At 47.2% G+C, this 23763-nt stretch overlaps 1 protein-coding gene across 6 annotated transcripts in view; it reads right to left on the minus strand.

Annotated features, from left to right (window-relative positions):
• Nucleotides 1-616: 616 nt before the first annotated feature.
• The window catches only part of Pknox1 (PBX/knotted 1 homeobox 1), a 42844-nt gene continuing 19697 nt past the window's right edge, over nt 617-23763 (minus strand). For 5 of the 6 annotated variants that reach the window (XM_055607058.1, XM_055607057.1, XM_055607054.1 and 2 more), the window contains 9 exons: nt 22709-22836; nt 20626-20797; nt 18612-18782; nt 15940-16039; nt 14421-14518; nt 11539-11667; nt 9032-9108; nt 5019-5191; nt 617-3814 (listed from right to left, as the gene is read on the minus strand). In XM_055607058.1, coding sequence (XP_055463033.1) covers nt 3603-3814; nt 5019-5191; nt 9032-9108; nt 11539-11667; nt 14421-14518; nt 15940-16039; nt 18612-18782; nt 20626-20797; nt 22709-22836 — 1260 coding nt within the window. In that variant the 3' untranslated portion in view covers nt 617-3602. The remainder of the gene's footprint in view (nt 3815-5018; nt 5192-9031; nt 9109-11538; nt 11668-14420; nt 14519-15939; nt 16040-18611; nt 18783-20625; nt 20798-22708; nt 22837-23763) is intronic. The other variant, XM_055607059.1, reaches the window with a different exon arrangement.

Here is a 23763-nt window from a genome sequence, read left to right on the forward strand (position 1 = left end):
CAGGGTCCCAACTGTACATGGTTTGTCTTCCCAGACAAGGTCTCTCCCATCTCCTGTTTCTGGAGCTTGGGCTTCCGATTTCTGACCTTCTACTCCCAACTGCCAGGATCATGGGGTGTGTCACCACTCCACATTTACGGGTGCTGGGTACTGAAGCCAGGGCTCTGTGCAAGCTAGGCAGGTTATCTGCCAACTGAGCTTCACCTTCACCTTAGACACACTTTTTGTGTTGGTCCGCTGCTCCAACACAAGCTGTGGACCTGTAACACCAGGACAATTTCCTGTCCTCCTGGATGTGCCCAAGATCCGCCTTGCAAGGGGCTTTACAGTGCTGCCCAGCAAAGGCTATGGGTCTGTACCCGTGAACCATTCTCTTGATATGCCAAAGTGATTCAATTTATGAAAAATTACAAGGAAAATTCTGTTTTGCGTATTTTTCCCCGAAAAATGACTAATTAAAGCCCAGACCCTTGAAGGTGTGAATGAAGTTGAACAGTGGGTGTACCATCAGTTTGTCCTGAGGAACTCCAGTGTTTTGTGACAACCTGAAAATCTCACTTAAAGGGAACAGGCAGCTTTGGTGGCACAAACTCTACAGAATGAATCATCCACAAGGCGTGTTTCTGTTTTTAATTTTTTTCTTTGATAAATCAATCGCTTCACAAAAATCCTTTTAAAGACAACAATCCAAGAAAACATATTGTTACAGTATTCACATTTTTAAAGATTGTCAGTTTCAAAGACCAAACTTAACTGAAAAAGGCAGACTGCTGAGTTCTGTCACTACCTGCGGGAGAGGCCTTCAGGATGGGCATTCCCTGCCTGTGTGTGGGAGGAACGAGGCTCTGCTGCCCCCACAGGTGCGCCAGCCACTCAGCAGGCTACACAGTGGCCCGGCGGCCGCAGCCCGAAGGGCCACAGTGCGTATTGCATATACACCTCTATTTGACAATCTGGACTCAAAGAAGCAGAAAACCGAGCCCACCGGAGGGGTGGGTCAGCCAGGCTATGTTTCTGCTAGGCAGCCAAACAGCAGGAATGACACAGGTTGACTGTATGTCTCAGAACACATTCAAAAGGCTCCAATGTTAGGGAGGACTTTAATAGTAACGAAAGCTAGAATCTGACCATTTAAACAAAGCTCAATGAAAATGTACTTTCAGATTTCCTCCACAGGCCAAGGAAAGGAGAGCAGTTCTGTTTGGGTTTTTGAGACAAGATTTCACTATGCACCCGAGGCCGAGCTCAACCTTGTAGCAATCCTGCTTCAGCCCCCTAAGTGCTTGTTACAGGCACAAAGCCCAGCAAGCAGGTGTCTTGAAGGTGCAACTGACAGATAAGTATGCTGGGCAGTAACTCTAGGAACCAGAATGGCTTGCCTCACGGGAACTACTGAAGAACACCTTGATATACACAGGGAGGTGGAAGGAAACTCCAGCTACGACCCTGTGCCAACTCTTTCACGACCTTCTTTTTAGGCAGGGTCAAGGCTATGTAGCCCAGGCTTGCCTCCTGTATCAGGTTCCTGAGTGCTGGGATTACAGGAGTGTGTCACCATGCCCCATCTTCTCTTATGGACTTTCACGCTATTCCTCTGACTTCAGGAAGTCAGAGTCCAGGGCTTAGGAAAGATGATTCCGACTGGAAAGGACCTGTGGGATCATGGTGTCCAAAGCCCAGCTGGAGTAGCCAGCAGCCGGCACACAAGCAGGACAGCAGGCACTGCGCTTTCTTTGGGGAGGGTGGCAGGAGCTCAGGGGCCATCTATCTGCTCTAAACCCAGTCAACACCAGCCGGTATTCCAGGCTTTTGGACACCTGACTTAAAATATTAAAGTAGTTTGTGAATAAGTAATGGAAAGACTGTTTAAAATATAAATCTCTCCTCAAAAGGGTTGCTGGAAAGTTTTTGTTTTCATTTTTTTTTTTGTTTTGTTTTTGCTTGTTTTATTTTGCTGTTTTGTTTTTTTTTTTTTTTTTTGTAGCAAAGGCTCCTTAAATGGACTGAAAGGAGCACCTGCTTTTCTTGCTGACTACTTGGCTGTCCAGGTGTGCTCCATGTCTGAATACAATCAAGACATTTGGGGGATGGCGAACAATTCCAGAAAAAAAAAAAAAAAAAAAAGTGTGACTTCGCTAAAGATGTCCCCCTAGGGTAACCTTGGTCCATAACCAAGGGCCCAGGGCATGGCCCCTGACAACTGCACAGCTGTTCTCTCCCAGCCTAGGTACCACTGTGAAAACACAGATGCTCGACACGAAGCAAGGTGCTTGTGTCTCCATGGAAAAAGCTACCCGAGCAAACCGAAACAAATCAAGCCAGACCCCAGACCTCAGCCTACAGTCTGCTCTACCTCGACACCAGAAACAAAGTCCCCAAACAGTCCTAAATCGGGAGTGGTAACTGAAAGGGGTGGACTCTGGAAAAGGAAGCAACAATATGCAACAAGAGTCTGCGACAGCAAGAGAGCCACCAATGCCTGTGAGCCACCAGTGGGCCCACGGGCACATCCGTCCATCGTTTTAACTCCAGGTGCCTGCCACTGTGGAAGACAGCTGGGCTGTGTGCTCTTTACCCTGGCTCTGAGCCAGTGGGGGCAGAACACACTTTATATTAGTTTACAGTAAATGTTCTGTGTGTAACATGTTTTAACTAAAAAAAAAAAAAAAACAATCTAAAATCACCACCCAGTTAACATGGCCAGGCAGCCATGTACCTGCAGTCAATGTGAATTAGGCTGGACTAGGCATGGCAGAGCTACGACACACCACGGGCGCCGCATGGCGGCAGCCTCACTTACCGTACATCCTACTGAGCACAACTCTGTAAGATGCCTAGATCAAGTGTGAATGCAATCTGAGCATCACATCTGAACACAAAGCTGGAGATAGCAAAAGTTCACTTGACAGTTGTTTCCTCTTAGCAGTTGAGGTGAACCTCCTCCTTCCCGGGGAGCAGGAGACCAGGCATGGGCACCGCCTCTCAGGACATTCCAAATCGAAAGACAAGCATGTGCTGTTGTTCCTTCTCTAGAAATTTATCCTCAATATAGTCATAATCCAATTAATAACTGATTTATAAAAATAGCTTTTTATCCAATAATCCCAGCAAGGTAAAAATAGGAGTTTCTTTTTCTATATAGCAAATGAAACAGGCCAATGCTGCCCGCAGAGAACTGAAGTGTGTCGTGGGCATTCACGCCCACCAGGGCCAGCGTCGTCTCGCCTGCAGCCCGAGTGCAGACCATCTTTCAGATCTGTGGGCGACACAAGCGGCAGCCCCCAGACCTGCTGTAAACCACAGAACTCAATTGCAACTGCATAATTTTTTAGAAAATGGCAGCACTGTTCCTTAATCTCATCAGGGACTCAGGGGGCAGAGGCCACTCATCATGTTTCTAGCATTAAAAACCCACACACGCACATCTGAAGGAAGTTGCTGCACCAGCAAAGACGTCTTGAAGCTTGCTGTGAAATACAAAAGTGCACTCTTCTATATCTACATATAAAACATATTACAAAGAAAACTGTGTAAAATGTTTGCTGTGCAAACAATAAAGACTCAGGTGCTCCCGCTCCACACTGGCCCTGGTGGCGCCGCTCCTACTGCAAGGAGTCGCTGTTCTCCAGCACCAGCCCGCTGATGTGTGTGGGCGCCAGTGCGCCTCCGTCATCTTCTGTGCTGTCCACTGACTCGTCTTCACTCTGCCCCGCCATCATGACCTGCTGTACGGCCAAGGTGGCCCCATCTGAGGACAGGGACTGAAGGCTGTCCACGTTCATGTTTACAGGTGTGGTGATAGTCACAACGGCACCTAAGAAGAACACAAGAGGGTCACTGCCTCCCCTAGGATGCCCTGACAACCACTCTAAGCAAAGATGGGCACTGCTTGCGTGTTCAGTCTCCACTTAAGGCGTGTGCGTGTGAGTGTGTGTCACTGCGCCAAAGCAGCGTTCAACGCGCTCAAATCCCACTTGTGGGAAGGTGAGGTGTGTAATACCTACGATAAAATCACCCTGTGCAGGGTCAACCTGATGTAAAGGTGGATGTGATGTGGTAGAGACAGAAACGACTCAGCCTGACACAGATAAAAGAACACCAGTGTCAGTGACATCAGTGCCAGTTGCTTCAAACACAGGCAGCCGGAGGCCTGAAAAGAGGTGGGGCTGCTGGGCTGGGATGTGGCTCAGTGGCAGAACAGCACGTGTGAGGCCAGTGGTTCTATACCCAGCTCTCCAAAAACAACATTAAAGAGATTAAAAACTGTCCCCAAGCTTCCCAGGCACACAGCACAACACTGCCGTGGGGAAGGAGAAACAACAGTAAGATACCACTGTGCAGACACACATTCAAACACTCACACACAGCTGGAGGCAGTGGTGCAGCCTCAGTCAGAACTGCTGAGAGCAAAGTGCTTAAGCCCAGGAGCTGAAGGCCATCCGGGGCAGCACAGTGAGGCCTCGTCTCAAAACTAATCACATACAGAACAACCCAGACTCTGAAGGGCTCATGCAGACAGAGCTGCTGATGACACAACAGAATGGTGGCTTGTCCCGGGGAGAGAAGGAAAAGGTCAAGAGCAAGAAATGAACACGTGCACCAAAGCCACAGGCCAGGTGGTATGGACAGGGTCCACTCTGCTGACTGCACTGAAGGCTGGAAAGGAAAGCAAAACTGGAAATACAGGAGAGCATCTTGCTGAGGACACCTCGAGAATCCTTAACTCCCCATCACGGGTGAGCCTGACCATCCACCGTGGATGCGTCTCCTGCTTTATTTGCTGTTTGGTATGTGTGGGAGTGTACTGTAAGGTGGCCAGTGTGGAGGCCAGAGGGCAACCTGTAGGAGTCGATTCTCTGCTGGGTATCAAACTTAGGTCATTAGGCCTTTACCCAATGAGCCGTCTTGCCCGTCTTGAGTCTTAGATGTGCTCAGGCAGACAGCTCTGCATGCGCTCACCGCTGCCAGCAGCTGACCTGGCCCATTGCCCCCACCTCTGTGCATCTGAAGCGACATACCTTCTGACATGGCAAGCTCGCTAGGCGTTGCTTGTGTCACTCCTGACGCAAGAGAATCTGGCCAAAACCTCTGCACTGGCCTGTTCTGAGCAGGTTTTTTCTTTGTTTTCGGAGTCTCTGAACAGCTGGAATCCAACATTGGCTGGAGAATCCGCCTTCGGGCATTGATGAACCTGTGTATGGACAAAGGGATACTCAAGGCAAAGAACTTGCGAAGATTTGGGACAGGGTACCACCCTTTAGGAACCATGCTGACACGAGTGACAAGCTCATGGACTAACTAGGTCTCCAGAAAAACAGGTCCAGATCTTTTTTTTTAAAATGAATTTAGTTGGTCATGGTAGCACAGGCCTTTGAGCCTAGCACTCAGGAGGCAAAGGTAGGTGGATTTCTTTGAGTTCAAGGGCAGCTAGGTCTACATAATGAATTCTAGACCAGCCAGGGACACACAAGGAGAACCTGTCTCAAAAAAAGTAGAAAAAAAAAAATTCTACTCTACAGTGCTGTTGTGGTTTATTTATCTGGTCTAAATTGCTCCTGTGAATTATATGTTCATTCTAACAAGAATCTGTGGATTTGACTTTTCTCTAAGGACTAAAAAATGTTAACATAGTGAGCCTGGGGCCTATGCCGCAGAACATTCCTCCTCCTGTGCTGCTGGCAGCGGGCTGAGCCATCAGCAAGATGCTGTGGGTCACCAGAGTGGGGTCTGGGATAGGGTGTGTCTTGGAGCCAGTGAGATGGCTCAGTTGGTCTAGGCACCTGGTGAACTGAGTCCCACTCCAGACCCATCTAAGGTAGAAAGGGGGAACTGACTCTAATGACCTTCGCATGCATGTCATGGCACATTTGACCCTCCACCCCACCATGGACACACAGTAATAGAATTTATAAAAGAGATGATTTCCAGTGAGAACCCAGGTACTCTGCTGCCCCGCACACCCAACAGCCAGACCAGCCAGCACATAGCGATCAACTTTCTACAGATCTTCCCACTCTGTGAGATGAACTCACACCTGAGTTATGACCCATGGAGAGGGACACACTGACACAGCAGCAGAGAGAACAGGCTGGCCAGACGTGGCTTCTCAGGCTAAGACGACACACCTCAACCTCTGGCCTCCAGTACACCGAAGCATTTGACTTTAAATGGGAGCATGTGACAAGTGGGGTACAAGAAAGAGCCTAGACCCTCCAATCAGCTTTTCCTGATACAGATGCTGGCATGTTAGGCTCCCTCCCCGCCCTGCCTAGCACTCCCCTGGTGATCCTGTTCCACACTGTTCTACTCTGCTAGAGTCATCGGCAGTGGACGAGACCCTGAAGCGCCCCATATGGCTCCCTCAAATTGAAAGCTGTCCCACAGCATCTCTAACTGACGGCACCCCGGACTAATACAACTTCTGACAGGCTTACTCTGCCCATCCTTCGTGGTGCGAGGGATAAGGGATGGCCCCTCCCCAGATGCTCATGAGCTCTCCATATAAGCTAGCAGAACTGCTGGGTTCAAAGACAAAGCACTGTTTCTGTACCTGGGTTCTGTGGTGGTGACACATGCTCTTTGAGCACCTCATCTGTGCAGTATGGGGCCAGAGCAGGTCACTTAAAAGTCCTAGCTTCCTATCTGACAACCTGAGGACATCCTAAAAATACACCTGGTGCCATTTCAGGGCCTCATTGAGGCACAAAGGTTCAGCGGCAGGAGGCCAACATAAGAGTGAGGGCATGAAGGACAGCCCTTGTTTTGTTTTCTTCTTCAGATTTATTTATTTATTATGTATACAGTATTCTGCCTGCATACACATCTGCATGCCAGAAGAGGGCGCCAGATCTCACAATAGCTGGTTGTGAGCCACCATGTGGTTGCTGGGAATTGAACTCAGGAGCCCTAGAAGAGCAGCCAGCGCTCTTAACCTTTGAGCTGCCGCCCCCCCCCCCCTTACCCCTCCCCCCCCCCCCCCCCTCCCCCCCCCCCCCCGCCCAGTTTTCTTCTTACTCAAGTTCCTACAGGCTAGGCCAGTGCTAATGCTGGGCACATCCCACCCCTACCCCGCTCCACACACACCATGCAACGTTATGCAAATGAGAAATGTAAGTTAAGTAAAAGGAGCTACAGACAGTAAAAAGGTTTTAGAGACTTGAACCCAGGTCCTTTGGAAGAGCAAACAGTGCTCTTAAAACTCAAGAGTTACCTTATTACTTTTAAAAATTAAAGGCTGGTTTTGAGCCTTTCAGATCAGACAATGCTGGGAGCTGAGCAGAGCAGCAAGGTAGGAACACAAAGAGGTACATGGAGAGAGCAAGGAGCCCAAGAGTGACAGAAGGCCTAGAGCAGTTACCAGTCACTCAAAACATCTCCCAGTGGCTGACGCATTAACTAAATGTGATACTATGTCATGAACAGGTGACAATAACCACAGAGGCACTCAGGAGACTGTCACAGAAGGAGTACCAGCCTGGGCTCACAGCACGACACTATCTCACCAATAACCACCAGAGAGAGAGTGGTGAGCCAGCCAGCCAGCCGAGAATGGATCACCTCACTCCTCACGACATGCCTGAACCCTTTTATGTCTTTGCCAGCACTATATTTAAAGAATTTAACAGGAAATAACTCAAGCAGAATGGTCTACTACTGCTACCCAAATAATAAAGAACGGTCTGAACACAGGCCTGAAGGACAGCTCCGGCATCTCTGGGCGTCTAAGCAGGCCGACTGCGCGGCTTCCTGAGAGCTGCGGCGGCATGCAGGCTGGTGCAGCTGCAGTATGAAGCCGCAATGCTCCTGAGTGGACGCGCATGCTTCCTTGTATGCAGCTGACTCTATGAGGCTCACACTGTCCCCATCTGACAACAGGGAGATGGAGACCAGTGACTGACAGCTTCAGTAGACTTGTCGTGTGTGTGTGTGTGTGTGTGTGTGTGTGTGTGTGTGTGTGAGAGAGAGAGAGAGAGAGAGAGAGAGAGAGAGAGAGTTATGAGAGCTGATGAAGGTCAGCTCTCCTAACAAGGACACATGCCCACGGCCCAACTGTCTCCAACAGTGTGACCCCAACCAGCAGAGGATGTTGCACCTGTAAACACGGTGGTCTTCTACAGCTGGTGTTTGCTACTTTGTGGGTTCCTTTTTCTCTCTTCCACCCTTATTAACTCCCTAACACTAGACAGGAGAAAAAAAAAAGGATAGAGGAAAAGGGGGACAAAGTTATCATTAGACTATTTCCTGCTATTAAGGGCATCGAGTTCCTTAGGGCAAGTTTGATCTTTGTTATCAGGATATCTAATTCCTTTTTCTCATTTCTTTTGGCAGGACTATAGCAACCAACACATCCAACTACCAACCATCCAACAACAGCAACCCCCCTCCTGGGACCCTAGCATTTATATATCTTCTGAAAAGTTCTCAGAATTCCGAACATCACACCATTGCAGAAACTGTCTGCAGCTGGCAAAACCATGCCCCTGCTGGAGCACAAGGCAAACCACAGTCAGCTGTTTTAACCCCCCACACCTGGGGTTAAAACTAAAAAACAGTCTCAACATATTTCTGTGGTTTTTAAAGAAACCAAAATTATACAATCCTCACTACAGTGTCTTCAAGGCTGGCCTTTCTGGGACTAGCTCTGCGCCCTGCCTGCAGCAGAATGACTGCAGAGACACATGCAGGCCGAAAGTGACAGCGTGGTTCTGCTTTGTTGCTTTGAGACAGCAACAAACTCTCAATACAGCCCTGGCTATCTTGGAACTCATTGTGTAGACGGGACTGGCCTCACATCCACAGCGATCCACCGGCCTCTGCCCCCTGAGTGTTGGGTTCAAGGTGTGCAAAAGCACACCCAGCCACGTCTAAAGGAGGGCAGTGGGTCCACTGGGTCAGCATACCCTCCAGGTAAAAACGTGTGCCAATGAAGCCTGTTACATGATGTCTCTGGTTGCAGCGCCCCGAGGGCAGCGCGGAGCAACCCAGGCCCCGCCACAGTAGCAGCCGTGCTGTCAGCAAGCGGCCACCTTACCAGTTGTTAACTTGGAGCAGGGTCAGGTTTGTCTGCGCAGCAATCTGCTTTTTCTCATCCTCCGTCGGGTAGGGATGCTAAAAATAAAGACAGTATTGTCACCGCAGGAGAAACCCCAGAGTAGCTAGACGAGTGGTTCTCAACCTGAGGGTCACGACCCCCTAGGGCTTCCTATATCAGATATTTATATTACAATTCCTGACAGAAGCAAAATTATAGTTCTGAAATGGCATCAAAATAATTATGGTTGGGTCAGCACAACATGAAGAGCTTTATTAAAGGTCTCAGCCTTAGGAAGGCTGAGAGCCGCTGACCTAGGCAAACTCATGCCTACAAATAAGAGAAAAGGCTGGTGCGGTAGAGCTGTCAGCACACTGCACTTTAGTCTCACAAATCCTCGTTTCAGAATGTTCAGGTGAGAATGAAGCAACTCCTTCCCTGGCCAAGAATGCCCACCATTACAGCAGCTGTCTGTGACGAGAACGTAGTCAGCCCGCGTCCCAAGGCACACAGGTAATAATAGCTGCAGTGGGACCTTGGCACACAACACCTGTATCAACTTTGTGGAGGTTTAGTGCACGAGCAAACACAAGGCACATACTTCAACCCTGAGAACAGACTGATCGCTTTCTCAGGACCAAATCTCTGCTGGATTCACCGGATGCTGCTGTACAGACACCGACGCCCCTTGCGTTGCAGGTGCGGTCCCCAGGCTGCTGCCACCGTGGGCTGGTGGAAACTTAGGAGGTAGGGCCAAGAGGAGGAGGCCTCACGCCACCGGGGGTTTACCCTTGAAGAGGACTGTGGATGCTAACCCCTTCCCCTTCCCCTTTCCCTTCCAGCCGTGAACTGTGCGCTCTGCTCTGTTATGGTTCCAACACTGTCATTAAATACCCCTACTAGAGCTGTGATGTTAGAGCCATGGGGCAGAATCTCAAACCTTTCTTCTCGTTGAGTTGGTTGTCCCTAGTATCTATTAAAATGATGGAAAGCAGATTAACACCTAGTCTGTCAGTAAAGAACTAAATGCAGGGCTATCCAGTGAGGAGTGTCTACTGTATTATCTTTCCTTCATTTTGATTTTAAGTACATTTTGATTTTTTTTTTAAGTTTTATTTTTCTCATTAGTTACATTTTGTTAATGTACATTTTGATTTTAAATACTCCATCTGATCTGGAAAAGTCACGGCACACACCACAGTGGGAATGGAACGGCATCAGGTCTACACACTGATCAACAGTGTGATTCTGTTGGACCTGCCAGATGAGTGTGACTCAGTTTGAGGCTGTTGAAACAGGCATTGCTTTTACCCTAGACCAACGGCTCTCAACCTTTGGGTTGTGAACCCTCTGGCAAAGCTTTCGCTCCAAAAATATTTATATTATGATTCATAACAGTAGCAAAACTACAGTTATAAAGTAGCAATGAAATAATTTTATAGTTGGGGTCATCACAACATGAGGAGCTGTACTAAAGGGTTGTAGCATTAGGGAGGTGGAGAACCACTGCCCTACACAAACTCTTAAAATTACAGTGGATTCAACAGTGGTGTGCAAACTTGTAATACCAACACTTGAGATGTAGAGGCAGGAGAATAGTGAGTTTAGGCTAGCCTGGTTACACAGTAAAACCTTGTTTCAAAATATCAAGAGGTTGGGTTGTAGCTCAGGCTAAAGGACTTGCCTCACCCTACACAACATGTAAAAAGCAACACAAAAACAAATAAAAAGTGAGATCAGAAATGTAAGCACAGAGCCAGAAAATCAGTCACTGCTACCCCACTGGATGGAAAACTAAGTGCTGCAAAGGAATGAGGGCAAGAAAGAACAAGGAAACAAGCCAGAGAGGAAATGTGTCCTCACTGATCCTTATAACCATGGCTTATGTTTGAGAAAGTAGTAACTCATTGAAAGGAAGTATGATAAGCCACTGACACCTGAAGAGGAAAGGGGCACACCCCACACAGCACTTCCACGAGGAACGATGACCAATGCACCACAGCCACTGTGCTGGCCACCGCTTCCTGTCCTCTACCCGACACCACCTTTGCGGGCAGCCCTCATACACGTATGTGCTCCTCTGTCTGCCTGGGCCACTCATTTTAAACTAAACACGCCATGTGTCGGCTCTCCTCACTGTGCCCAACTCCACGATGTGCCCTTAACTCACTGCAAACACTGCTGCTTGCTCATTTGTTCCAAATGCCTTTTTCTTTCCCTCCTTCTCCAGTCAGGCCCAGCACATAGTAGGGTTTTTTTTTTTTTTTTTTGACTCAAAGACACACAATTAGCAGTAGTTTAGTTGACTCACTTTCCAGCCGTGGAGATCCCTGATGCATTTTAAGTTTCTTAAAGCCATTTTAGGGACCTGTGCTCAATCCCCAGTATAGACATAGCATAATACCAACAATGTGACCTAGGCACAATACACACAAATCAGTTTTCCCAGGGACTCAAGCCAGGAGGGCGTCCCAGGGTCACTCATGGTGTAGCCAATGTACTCTTACCCCTATGTGCTGAAAGAGCCAGGACCGCATCACATTGGTGGCGTGCTTCGGCAGGACACCCCTCTTGTTCTTGGAGGAGCCGTCCTCTTGATGCAAGATGCTGAGATCTTGGTTCAACTGCAACTGAAGCTTTCATACAATTGGTAAATAATGTCAGAAAGGCTTTGAAACAACAACACATCAAGTAGCTTATGACTTCAGACAGGAATTAGCAAGGCTCTCACAGGCTTATCTACAGTAAAGATGCGTGCGCTGAAACCCTGTGCAGACTAATCTTCGGAGGACAAACATGACCCTGTCAGCATATATTTGGTCTTCATTCCCACTTTTTAGCACGCAAGCCTTACAGTTCTTGGACTCTTCACACTGATAAGGGATGTCTTCCTGTGTGCTGAACTGTGCCAACTGTTGACTGACGCCTCTGGGGCAGACCACAGATCCTAATCTCTGCAGTACACCGGGGCTAAAGTTTAGGGTGATCACCAGCAGTCAGTGTGGGTTCATCAATCCTACCCATGTTGCTTCTGGAAGGTGGCACACTAGAGAGGAACCTGGGAGCTCTGTGCCCACCCCATACACTATTCCTGCCTCCATCTGCATCCTCTGCAATGGCCTTCAGGGTAAGGACCAGCAGAATGGGCTGAGGCCTGGAAGACAGACGGCTCTGGCAGGGCAAGCAGCACCACTGGTGTGTCACCTGACACTCTGGACACAAACCAAGGGGCCACTGGACGCTTATATAATAAAAACTTCGCACACAGAAAAATTAAAGGAGCACTGAACCAGGGCTGCACACAACTACTGCAGAATGCTCAACAGAAGCTGGTGCTGGGTGTTAGCAATAAACGCTGGCTTGTGCAACGAGAGGATGGTCAGGGGTGTGACAGTGGAGCCTGGTGTGGTTAAAGGCAGACAAGGAAATTCCAAAGGAATTCAAGAGAGAGAATCTTTCCTTTAGAAACACGTGAAAACAGCAGAATAAATGGCTCAGAGATCTGGAGGGGACCTGGGGGAACAGAGAACTGTTCAGTTGTGTGTCCTGCCTAGGGGGTCCTGAGAGGGCTAAGCTGTGACACACCCCAACCTGACAGAACATTTCAAGTAATGGTGAGAGGTGAGGGAGTCAAAACCTGACACTTTTGAGTATCAGTGGTACAAACAGGTTGTCTGGAGGCGTGGTGCAGCTGTACAAGGAACTCTGGGTTCCATGACACATACGTGCATCCTGACATTCAGAAAGCAGAAGCAGAGGATGGGAAGTCCTGGCCTGTTCTTGGTTAGATAGAGAGCTTAAGGCCAGCTTGTGACACATGAACACCTACCTCCTACCTAGTCCTCTCTCTCAAAACCATTTTTACGTGGGTATGTGCTAGCAGTATAATTAAAGACTTCTCGATGGTCATCTCCCAAAAGTCAGGGTCAACTCCAGCCTACAATTGCTGTCATTACCTGGCCACACATGGCCAAGGCTGACACCTCCTGAGGGAGCAGCAGCATGCAGCATTTTCTGATCAGAGGCCAGTATGGTAACATCAATCCACTTGGGCCTGCCATGAGCCATGTCACACAGACCACCCTCTGTGACAGTGGAAAATAGTGTGGGGATAAGGGTCAGTAAGCACGCTCCTGAAGGGTTTGCTATTTAAGCAAGGAACTTTTATTCCTAAGAACATTGAGTTATATGAAGACTTTCTTTTCATTTGGGAGGCTGAGGCAGGAAGGCTGCAGTGAGGTCCAGGCCAGTCAGGGTACAGAATAAAACCTTGCCCCAATTCCTCCAAAACAAGGAAAACCCCTTTCTTCTTCAATAAGACAGATGAGTATCTGTTACAGTACTAGTAAGTTAGTTGACTTAAAACATCTTCCCTTAAAAAGCATAATTCGATCCTAGAAAACTAGTCAATAATTGGACATGGCTCCACTGTTACCAACATTTTAAAGAAAACCACAGGGAGGAAGGACGGGAGGGAGACAACTGCAGCATCACTGAGATCTCGCTCTCTCCTATGGAGGCCTGGGCCTGAGCAGCCACACAGCTCAGACTGTCTCTGAAGCCTCCACCTATGTCAGTGGCATCTCCAAATTTTTCTCTAGTGTTGCCACCAAATCTCTGTGGCCAAGATGGCAGCCCCACACTACCCAGACCACTGAAAGCACTGTAGCCCATGTGCAGAACACCCTTGGCTAGGCATTAAAGTCCTTGATAAGGACACTGACAGAGACTTCACAAGGTGAATCGGTATGCACAAAGTAAGAACTATACTTCAAACTTGTCTTTGGTTATTCAAATTTAAAAAAAAAAAAAAAGTTTCCAGAACTTAGAGTGTTTCCAGCCCAGAAGATCCAATTTCCACATTTTACTACAAAGAAACAGGAAGACTGCAGAATGACCATGGCCACAGTATGCCACAGGTCACCTCTTACACTCAAGGTGGGATCCAAGAATTGCTTCTGCAAACACCCAGAGCCTGACTTCAACAAAGTACCCCAGTCACACCAAGGATGCAAAGCAGAGGTCTGAGACACTTCCAGAGCTTGGGGTGCAGCCTAGGCTTTGTGGTTCTGAGAGCTCTGCTTTGCTGTTCTGCACCTACAGGACTTCCAGTCTTGATGAGCACTCACAGTGGACAGACATCCTATGGCTGCTTCTAGTGTACAACAGAGGCTATGGCTGCTTCTGGGGCCACAAGTAACCTCCCTGGTGTCTCAAGACTGTTCTGAATTTTGCAAATTTCTTCAACAAGGGAGATGAAACACAAAGAGAAACAAACCAACTAGAGGCTAGGCTACTTGACAAAAAATGACAGTCACAAAAAGGGGAGCTTAGCCTGTGTCACTGCACCCCGACGCAGGCAGCAGAAGTCCTAGAAGGCAGCACACACCTGGGAGTTCTGGATCCTAATTGTCCCAGGAGATAGCGCCTGTGTGACCACTTGGCCTTGTGGAGTGACAACGGTGACAGGCTGGTACACTGTGCCACCTCAAAAAGGAAGAGAGAATTTAAAGGTTAAACTACTTTAAGTCGTAATGATCTAAAGCCATTCTTCCCGGCATGTTTATGGAAGAAATGAAAAGCCTGTTGGGTGAGCCTTTCAACCATCTCAAATGGTCAACAATACTTTGCAAACTATTTAGTCCAACAAATTATCACACCAAATCTGGCCTGTATGGCATCTGCCCTTATCACTAGGGTCTTGGAAGTCCCTTCCTTTTGCTTGCTTTTCCTACAATTAGGACATAACCAGTATTTAACTAAAGGTACTGGATAATGAACACCTTCATGCTAGCTTTCTGTCAGTGTTTTCTTTTTTATTTGTTTGGAAGCAAGGCCTCTCCATGAAGTCCTGGCTGTCCTCAAGCTCACTGAGCTCCGCCTGCCTCTGCCTCCTGGTACACTGCCACACTGAACCCTAGTTATGTTTCTTAGCAACAGTTCTCTTTTTCTGGTGAAGTCCCTTTTACACCGCACTGTGATACGTGCAGAGGATATGTCTACTACTCCCTACCTACCTGTTCCAATTCAGGATTCTCATATCTGCAATATTCTACACAGAGCACAAAATGCTCCATCTGTCCCCTTCCTGTAATGGTTTTGTTATAAAAATAAAACTAAGTCTAAGGTAATATTTTTCCTTGATTGGTACCACCAATTTATAACACAACTAAGCAGTTTCTGAGTCTCATGAATAGCACAATTAAAAACTATGTTATTTGAGAAGTTAGCAAGATGATCCAGCAGGTAAAGGTGCTTGCTATCAAGCCTAGGTAATCCAGGTTTGATTCCTAGAACCCATGTGGTGGAAAGAGGGAAAGGAATGACTCCTGCAAGTAGCCCTCTGACCTCCACATACAGGCCGTGATGTATGTATGTATGTGTGTACATACATACATACATTAACTAAGTATTTCAAAAATTGTATTATTTTAAACCGTAATTAATTTTTGCCACATATTTTTCTTTTTTACCTTATTATTTTAAAGTGTGCACATGCGAGTGTGGGTATGTGCACGCGAGTGCAGGCACCCATGGGGACCCCCCGAGCCGGCGTTATAGACGGCTGTGAGCAGCCGGAAGTAGGTGCTCTCAACAGCTCAGCCCTTCTCCAGCCCCGCTGTGCACAGTCGATCCTATAGAAACCTTTTTTCCCCAAATGATTTTGGTAGAAAAACACAGTCTGTACAACATACATGTTGAAAATCAGCACGAAGCAGATCCTGAAACTGCTCTAGATTCTAGCACTATTATATCAGTAACATGCATTGAGTAAAACACAGTGAAATCGAGAAGAAAAAAATGGGAAGTTAAAAAGACATATATATATGTATATATGCTCATTCTAATATAATGAATCTGTTTTCTGCAAAAGCTCATGAAAAGTGTCCATTTTTACATGGTCCTACCTGCCACTGTTGCCATGGTTACATTTCCCTGTTGCAGGGCTGATGCTGGCACCACAATTCCCTGGGGGCTGAGAGTGCCTGTGATGGCGCTTTGAATCTGCTGAATATCAGAACATACACATTGTGGGAATTACTAGAACATAGAAAAACCATGTTCAAAACTTCAAAGAGAGAAGTTTCATAATGTTACAATAAGGAAGGGGAGGCTAGGGACACAAAGCAGACTCAGGCTTTCAGAAAGCAAGCATCCATATGGGAACTGGAGATGCAAAACCAACCACATTGGATATGATGAGCTTGCTGTTCAAGCCCAGGTGGGGAGCAGAAAGACCCTGCTTTCGATCACAACTTTCTCCTTAGTCTTGGCTCAGGTAACAGTTCTCCACAGCCACACCCTTCAGGACAGAAGGAACACATGCAAAGCTGACACCACAGGCTTGGAGGCACCAAAAGCCAGGGGCAAAGTGAGGAAGTCCACCTTCGAATTAGTCAGCACTGGGTAGTTCAACCCATGCAATGAGGCAGGAAAAGGAAAAAAATAGCAGAGGTCAGAAAGGGAGCAGAGTTGTTCCTATTTGCTCATGACCCAGGGAAGGAAGGAAGGAAGGAAGGAAGGAAGGAAGGAAGGAAGGAAGGAAGGGAGGGAGGGAGGGAGGGAGGGAGGGAGGGAGGGAGGGAGGGAAAGGAAGGAAGGAAGGAAGGAACCAACCAACCTAGGGAATGGACCAAATAAATACTTACTTAAAAGAGAAAAGTGAACCCATCAGGGTCACAGGAAATGAGAACAAACACCAGCTGTTAGAAGGGGCTCGACAGATGGGGAAGAGGGTGAGGAAGTTACAGAGCAGTAAGCATGACCAAAGCATCTTATACACATTCATGGAAGGTCAAAATGAAATCCACTACTTTCTACAACTGACATCTGCTCACAGAAACACACAGGCTTATACACTCCATGTGATTGTCTTAGGAATGCTCCTAAGACACATTAATATTTAAATAATAACTGCCCCACCGCCACACCCCTGAAAAAAAAGAAAGAGAAAAGCCAGGTGATAGTGGCACACTCCTTTAATCTCAGCACTTGGGAGGCAGAGGCAACTGGATATCTGTGAGTTCAAGGCCAGCCTGGTCTACAGAGTTAGTTCTAGGATACACAGGATTGCAAAAGAAACTCTTGAACAACATCCCCCCCCCCCCCCACACACACAAAAGTAACTGCTTTTCTGCAGACTAGCAACAAACCATCTCTCCAGGGGCTGGAGGGATGGCTTGGTAGTTAAGAGCATATGGGATGGTTCTGGGGGACAGGGTTTGATTCCCAGGAACAACATGGCAGCTCACAATTGTCAGTAACCCCAGCTCCAGGGAGTCTGATACCTTGGTCTGGTTTCCTCAGGCACCAGATAAGGTACACATATATTCATGAAGGCAGCACTCATACATCTAAAACTAACTAAGTCTTTAAAAACAAACAGAACCCATTTATAATCATTTAAAGACACACAGTTGTGTACAGAGGTGGGGTCTCACTGTGTATGTGTCTCCAGCTGTCCCAGAACCCTGCATGTAGACCAGGCCGGCCTGGCCTCACACTCACAGAGATCTGCCTGCCTCTGCCTCCCAAGTGTTGTCAAGCTACTTGTGAGGACTTCTAATCACCGTGGATCACTGTGCTGAAAACTACCAAACACTGACGAAAAGCCCAAGGGGATATAAACAAAGGCAGAGATGTGGCTTGTTTCTGAAGAGCCACACAGTCAAGATGTCAGGTCTCCTAAACTGATGTAGAAGGTCAATGCAAAGCTGCCAACAGCCACAGTGATATTTGTTTATAGATCTACACAGCATCATTAACAAGTTATATGGAAAAGAAATGATGAAATGGGAGAAAACCATCTCTTCAATGCTGAGACTTGCCAGGTAAGTATGATAATCATCTACAGACACACAGGGCAATGGGAAAGAACATCAGACACAGAGGCTCCTGAAACGTGCCCACCAGCTTTTGACAAAGCAGGAAAGAAAGTTCAGCAGGAGGAGAGCTTTCAGCAACAGGTGCTGGAGCAAATGAACATCTGCAGACACAACTTTTCAAAACTCAGAAATTAAAGGAAAATAAAAGTTAAAACGAGCAAAATGGGGGCTGGAGAGGTGGCTCAGAGGTTAAGAGCACTGGCTGCTCTTCCAGAGGTCCTGAGTTCAATTCCCAGCAACCACATGGTGGCTCACAACCATCTATAATGAGATCTGGTGTCCTCTTCTGGCGTGCAGGTGTACATGCAGACAAAACACTATATACAAAATAAATAAATAAAATTAAAAAAAAAAAAAACATGAGCAAAAGACATAGGCAGCCTTTTCTAGCAAAGATGACACACAGATGGCAGATCAGCACCTGAAAACATCATTTGCTATTAGGGAAATTCAAATAAAGTCCACAATGAAATAAGTTATTATTTAATGGGGAGAGGACTTCCTTTGGGAAGATGAGAAAGTCCTGGGGGTGATGGCCACACAGCAGTGAAATTGCACTTGATACCACTGGTTAAGAGCTAACAATTTTATGTCATCAAGGCAGCCAACAATTCTGTAGGAGGGTCTCAGGAGTTAATGCTGATTGATCAGCACTGCAATGGTCCAGAAGCACAGTGGGCCCCAAAGGCAAGTACCTGGGACTGCACAGGGGAGTACGGACTTCCAGGCTCCCCACTCAGCAGGGTCTCGCTGTTCATCTTTGTCTTCAGACAGGCAATGTACCGACTACAGAAATCCTTACAGAGTTCATTAACCTTTTCCAGTTCAAGAAGATGAATGCGCAGGACCTGGATTGCCTTCACCATCTAGAGGTAGAGAAAACAAAGACTTTTAAGTGGGAAATAGTGTGCTGTTATCACAAGTCACCTTATCACACATACTGTTCTCGGCTGTTACATGGAAACAATGGCATTGCATCAGCATTAGCACTTACACAGACAGGCAAAGTGTCCGAGCACTTCAGGGCCTCTGCCCAGCTCTGGCAGCACCTGTGACACACACAGGAATATGGAGCCTCCTTCAGCATGGCCATGCTGGGAGTGTGGCTCAGTGCTCTCGGATGACTGGGCTGCAGCCTCACTCTACTCCATCGCAATATCTGCACCTATCCCACAGTGGTTCTCACAGCTCAACCCACCAGCTCTGCCTCACACTTCTGATGTCAAGTCTAAGAACTCTCTGCCTAGCTCTAGATCCCCAAGTTCTTCATTTTGTTTAATATGAAGTCACCAAGTGTTGAGGATACTTTCCATCTAACAAAGGTCATGAAGAATGTCTTTGGCACCTCTTGCTGTGAACAATGACCCTCAGCCAAAGGCTCATATATGAAGTAACCTACATTCCTGAAGCAGTGAGAGACCGTCAGTAACAAAAGCTACAGAGCCTGAGCATCTCTAGCTCCTGCGCTTAGACGAGTAGGTGCTAGCAGGCTGTAGAGGATACCTGTCCCCTCAACTGAGCTAGGCCAGGGATGGGCCAGAACCAAAAGCACTCCTGATCCTTACCTGTCTGGTGGTAAAGACTGACCACACAATGAGACATCAAAAGCAGCTGTGGAGAGCTGCTTGCTTGTCAAGCTGCTTTGTTAGTCAGCAAAAAAACATGTTTCACCCTGGCTTTCACCGTGAGGCAGAGAAAGAGGATGTTTCACCAAGTTCCTTAAAACTTGTTTGTGTAACCTTGGACCATGTCTGCTACAGGGAAGTAGTTTTAGAAAATAAGTCTGGCAGTTCCACAAACTTCTTTCTTGTATTGATGTGACTTGTTTTTGCTTTGCCTATAAAAAGGAATTGTGGGATAAACTCACGCTGCAGTCTTACTGACAGCCCTCTTGAGCTGATCCTGTGTGTAGTGTGACTTGCTTCCATTATTTCAAACTCCCCACTCAGGAACTGCTCGACTCTGCCAGCGGGCTCTGGCAAGCAGCAGAGCTAAGACTGACATAACTTATTCATGGATGATGATGTTTTCAAAAGACCTGCTGAAGGCCTGAGCCCTACAGGGTACACACAAAACCCCGAGAAGGTACCTTGCTGTGGGGTTTCTAAGTTCATTGGATTCTGGGAGAGGCTCAAGCTGGAAGAGCAAACAGTGCAGGTACCCTGAAAAGGGACGCTGGCACTGCCTGTGCCCTCAAAAGACCTCTCCACTGGGTTGGACAGGATGAAGGCCCAGCAATTGGTGTCAGCCCTGGGGGAGCTGCTTTACAGAGAACAGCTCAAGCTTGTTTCTAAGATTAGGCCTGTACTCACAACACAAGTGGTGCAACCACTTGTGGGAGTAGCCTGCCCCAGGGAATCTTTATAGACACCATGAGAGAACTGAGCCCCCATCGCAGCAGGAAGCACAAATTAGTAGATTATTAAAGGGAAAACTAGCTAGAAACTAGAAGACTAGAAAGGTAAACTGCATTAGCAGGTTTAAATTGCACACAAAAAGCCAGGTGCAGTGGCGCACACCTTTAGTCCCAGTGCTCTGGGAAGCAAAGGCAGGCGGATCTCTATGAGTTCAAGGCCAGCCTGGTCTACAAAGTGAATCTAGAACAGCCAGGGCTACACAGAGAAATCCTGTCTCAAAAAGCCAAAACAAAACACAAACAAAACAAAAACCACATACAAAAAATAGAAACAGAACATGGACTTTACTCACTAAGTTGTCAGTTTCTGGATCTTCACAGAAGAAGGGCTTCCCGTCCTTCTCCTGCTTCCTGACAAAGTTCTCAATGTCTACGTCGAAGCTGGCAGATGTTGTGCCCTCTGAGCCTTGTGTAGACTGCTCACATTTCTCAAACAACAAAGCTAACAATGGAAACAGTGGGTGCCTGCGGGAAAAGAGAGCAAAGGTGGGGAGCGCTCCAGGAGGGCTGCGGGATGTGTGCACCCATGGGCCTCTACCCATTTTTAGGCCAAGATCCACTCTTCAGTCAGGTTAGTTTCTGACTGAGGCCCTCCTGCCTCAGCCTCCAGGCAGTGAAGTTATAGCTGTGCATTGTCTGGCCTGCATGAATAATCCTTAAACGGCCCATTCCTTGTTTCTGTGTGCTCTCTTGGAATGCTCTTCCATGTATGTGCACCGTGCACACTTCTGGTACTCATGGATTCCGAAGAGGGCATCAGATCCCCCGGGTCCTCTGGGAGAACAGCCCACGCTCTTCACCACTGAGCCATCTCTCTTAACCCATCTGTTACTTGTTTTTTTAATTTGTTTACGGCACAGCTACTCTAGTGGAACTGTTTCATGAAATATTTTTAACTGGGTTAGTTTTAAGCCTGTATGAAATTAATCTTTCAAAACTCCTGATCTTTGTATGGATTTCTCTTGTTATTGGTTTGCTATTTGTTTGCTGACATAGGGCCTCACTGCATAGTCCAGCCTGGCCTTGGTTCACACTCCTTAGCTGCAAGCTCCCATGCCTGAGATCATAGCATGTATCACCCAGCCTGGATCTGTATTTCTATTTGTCAACTCTCCAACAGTCAAAGGACCATTCTTGTACTTAGATCCTTATCCGTGTGCCACCACTATAAACACAGCTCTAGGATACCCAAACCCTCTTCTTGTCCTCCCTCTGGTACACCATGCTGGAGCCCCTACTCAGTCGGGTCATCATCAAGTTTCTCTTGGTGTGATGTAAAGGCAGTTATACATAATATCAGCCTTCTAGGAAGGGCTTCCTTCACTCAGCAGAAGACGGCTGGGATTCACACAAACAGCCACACAAAGCCACAGTCAGTCCTTTCCACGCTGAGGGTCAAACGCCATATGGACGCACCCCTGCACGAGAAACACACAGGCTGTTTCTAGTCTGACGACCAGGAGTCAAGAGTCTGATAAACTGCACGACCGGCTAGGCATGTACCCGCCTGTGTTCACAGTGCATAGTCAAGAAGGGACGAAGCTCAGCTCTGTGTGGTGGCACACCTTTGATCCTAGCACGTGGGAGACAGAGGCAGGCAGATTTCTGTGAGTTCATGGCCAGCTTGATCTACATCGTGAGGTCTAGAATAGATCAGAACTACAGAGATTGTGTTTCAAAAAGAAAAAAAGAGAGCGATGAAGCAACCCAAAGCCCAGGTGTCTGTTGACAGATGTGGTAAATACACATTGGAATAGTATTCAGCCTCCAAAAGGAAGACGTCCCAGCAGAGTATTGCAGATTCATGTTTAAACATTTTATGTGAAAGAAGCCAGTCAAGAAGAGAAGATCAAGGAGGCATGATGTAACTGAAGTGAGTGTCCACGACAGGCCATGGCCTCACCAGGAGACACCTGGGCAGCGGAGCACAAGGACAACAAGGACTATCTAGGGCTGCATGTGTGGAAGTCAGAGCACAGCTCTGTGGGTCCCAGGAACCACACTCAGGTTATCTGGTTTTGCATGGCAAGTGCTTTGCCTGCTGACCCAACTCAATGCCCCTTTTCTTTTATTAGAGTCTTGTTATGGAGCCCAGGGTGGCCCAAAACTGGCTCCAAATCCTCTGTCCCAGAGCTGAGGTGCTGAGTGTGCACCACCATGCTGGGCCGGAAGATTTTCTCAAAGGTTACCCAAAATGGGGATTTATTTATATTATAAAACCTTTTCTTTTATTATTAGAAGTAACATCTCAATCTGAAAAGGTTTCCCTATTAGGACCTCCCAGATCAGCCTAGATCCCAGCCCTGGGTTCCACTTGACGTGTCTTGTATTCTCCCTCGTTCTCTGAAAACCACATTTTCCACACCCAGGCACTACCTATAAATGGCCTGCTTGTCGGCATCCATTGGGGTCTGAGACTCCATGGGAGGAGGGCTCACTCCTTCTGCATCTGGGTCAGAGCAGTTGAGATCTTGCTCTGTTTTTAACTCTGTGACCATCTGCATCTGTAAAAGGAGAAGTTTTGTTACAAAACACTTATAGAGCTCAGCTCATTCTGCAGCAGGAAAATTATATAACTGACAGTAACAACACAAAGAACACTAGTAGTAAAACTCCTTTTTTTTTTTTTTTTAAGAGACAGGGTTTCTCTGTGTAGCCTTAGCTGTCCTGGATTCCCTTTTTAGCCCAGGCTGCCTCAAACTTACAGAGATCCACCTGCCTCTGCCTTCCTGAGTGCTGGGATTATAGGTGTATGTGTATGTACCACCGTGCCCTGCTTTTTTATTTTGTTTTCTGGTCTTTTTGTTTATTTGTTTGTTTTTTGAGAAAGGGTTTCTCTGTGTAGCCTTGGCTGCCCTGAACTTGCTTTATAGACTAGGCTGGCCTGGAACTCACAGAGATCCAGCAAAACTTCTTTGAATCTCGTATGTTCTAAGAGTAGACAGCATAAAGGCCAAATTCATTATGAAGTGAGATGATTTTAAAGCCATCATGATGTATTGCTGAGAGAAACTGCACAGTGCAAGCTGATTCTTCTAGCCAAACAGCTCCTAATTAGTAACTTGGTAAGAGGGTGAACAGAAGGTCTGTGTTCTTATATTGGTACACAAAAACTCAAATACAACACTACCATTCTGTGGCAGGACTCAAGTTCTCCCACACCTATCCTACGCTGTTATGCAAATATGAACAGGGGCTGGGCACAGATCATGTTCATCTATCCTAGACTTGATTCCCAGCATATACGCACATGCACACAATGAGTTTTGAGACGATTTTTACTTGTGTGTGTGTTTGTGTGTGTGTTTGTGTGTGTGTGTGTGTGTGTGTGTGTATGGGCACATGAATGCGTGTGTATGTGCACACGAGCATAGATGCCCATGGAGGCCAGAGTTATGGGTGGTTGTGAACCATTTAATGTGCATTCTGGG

This window comes from Psammomys obesus, unplaced genomic scaffold, assembly GCF_907164565.1.
Source record: "Psammomys obesus unplaced genomic scaffold, mPsaObe1.curated_primary_1811, whole genome shotgun sequence".
In the NCBI taxonomy this organism is placed as follows: Eukaryota; Metazoa; Chordata; class Mammalia; order Rodentia; family Muridae; genus Psammomys; species Psammomys obesus.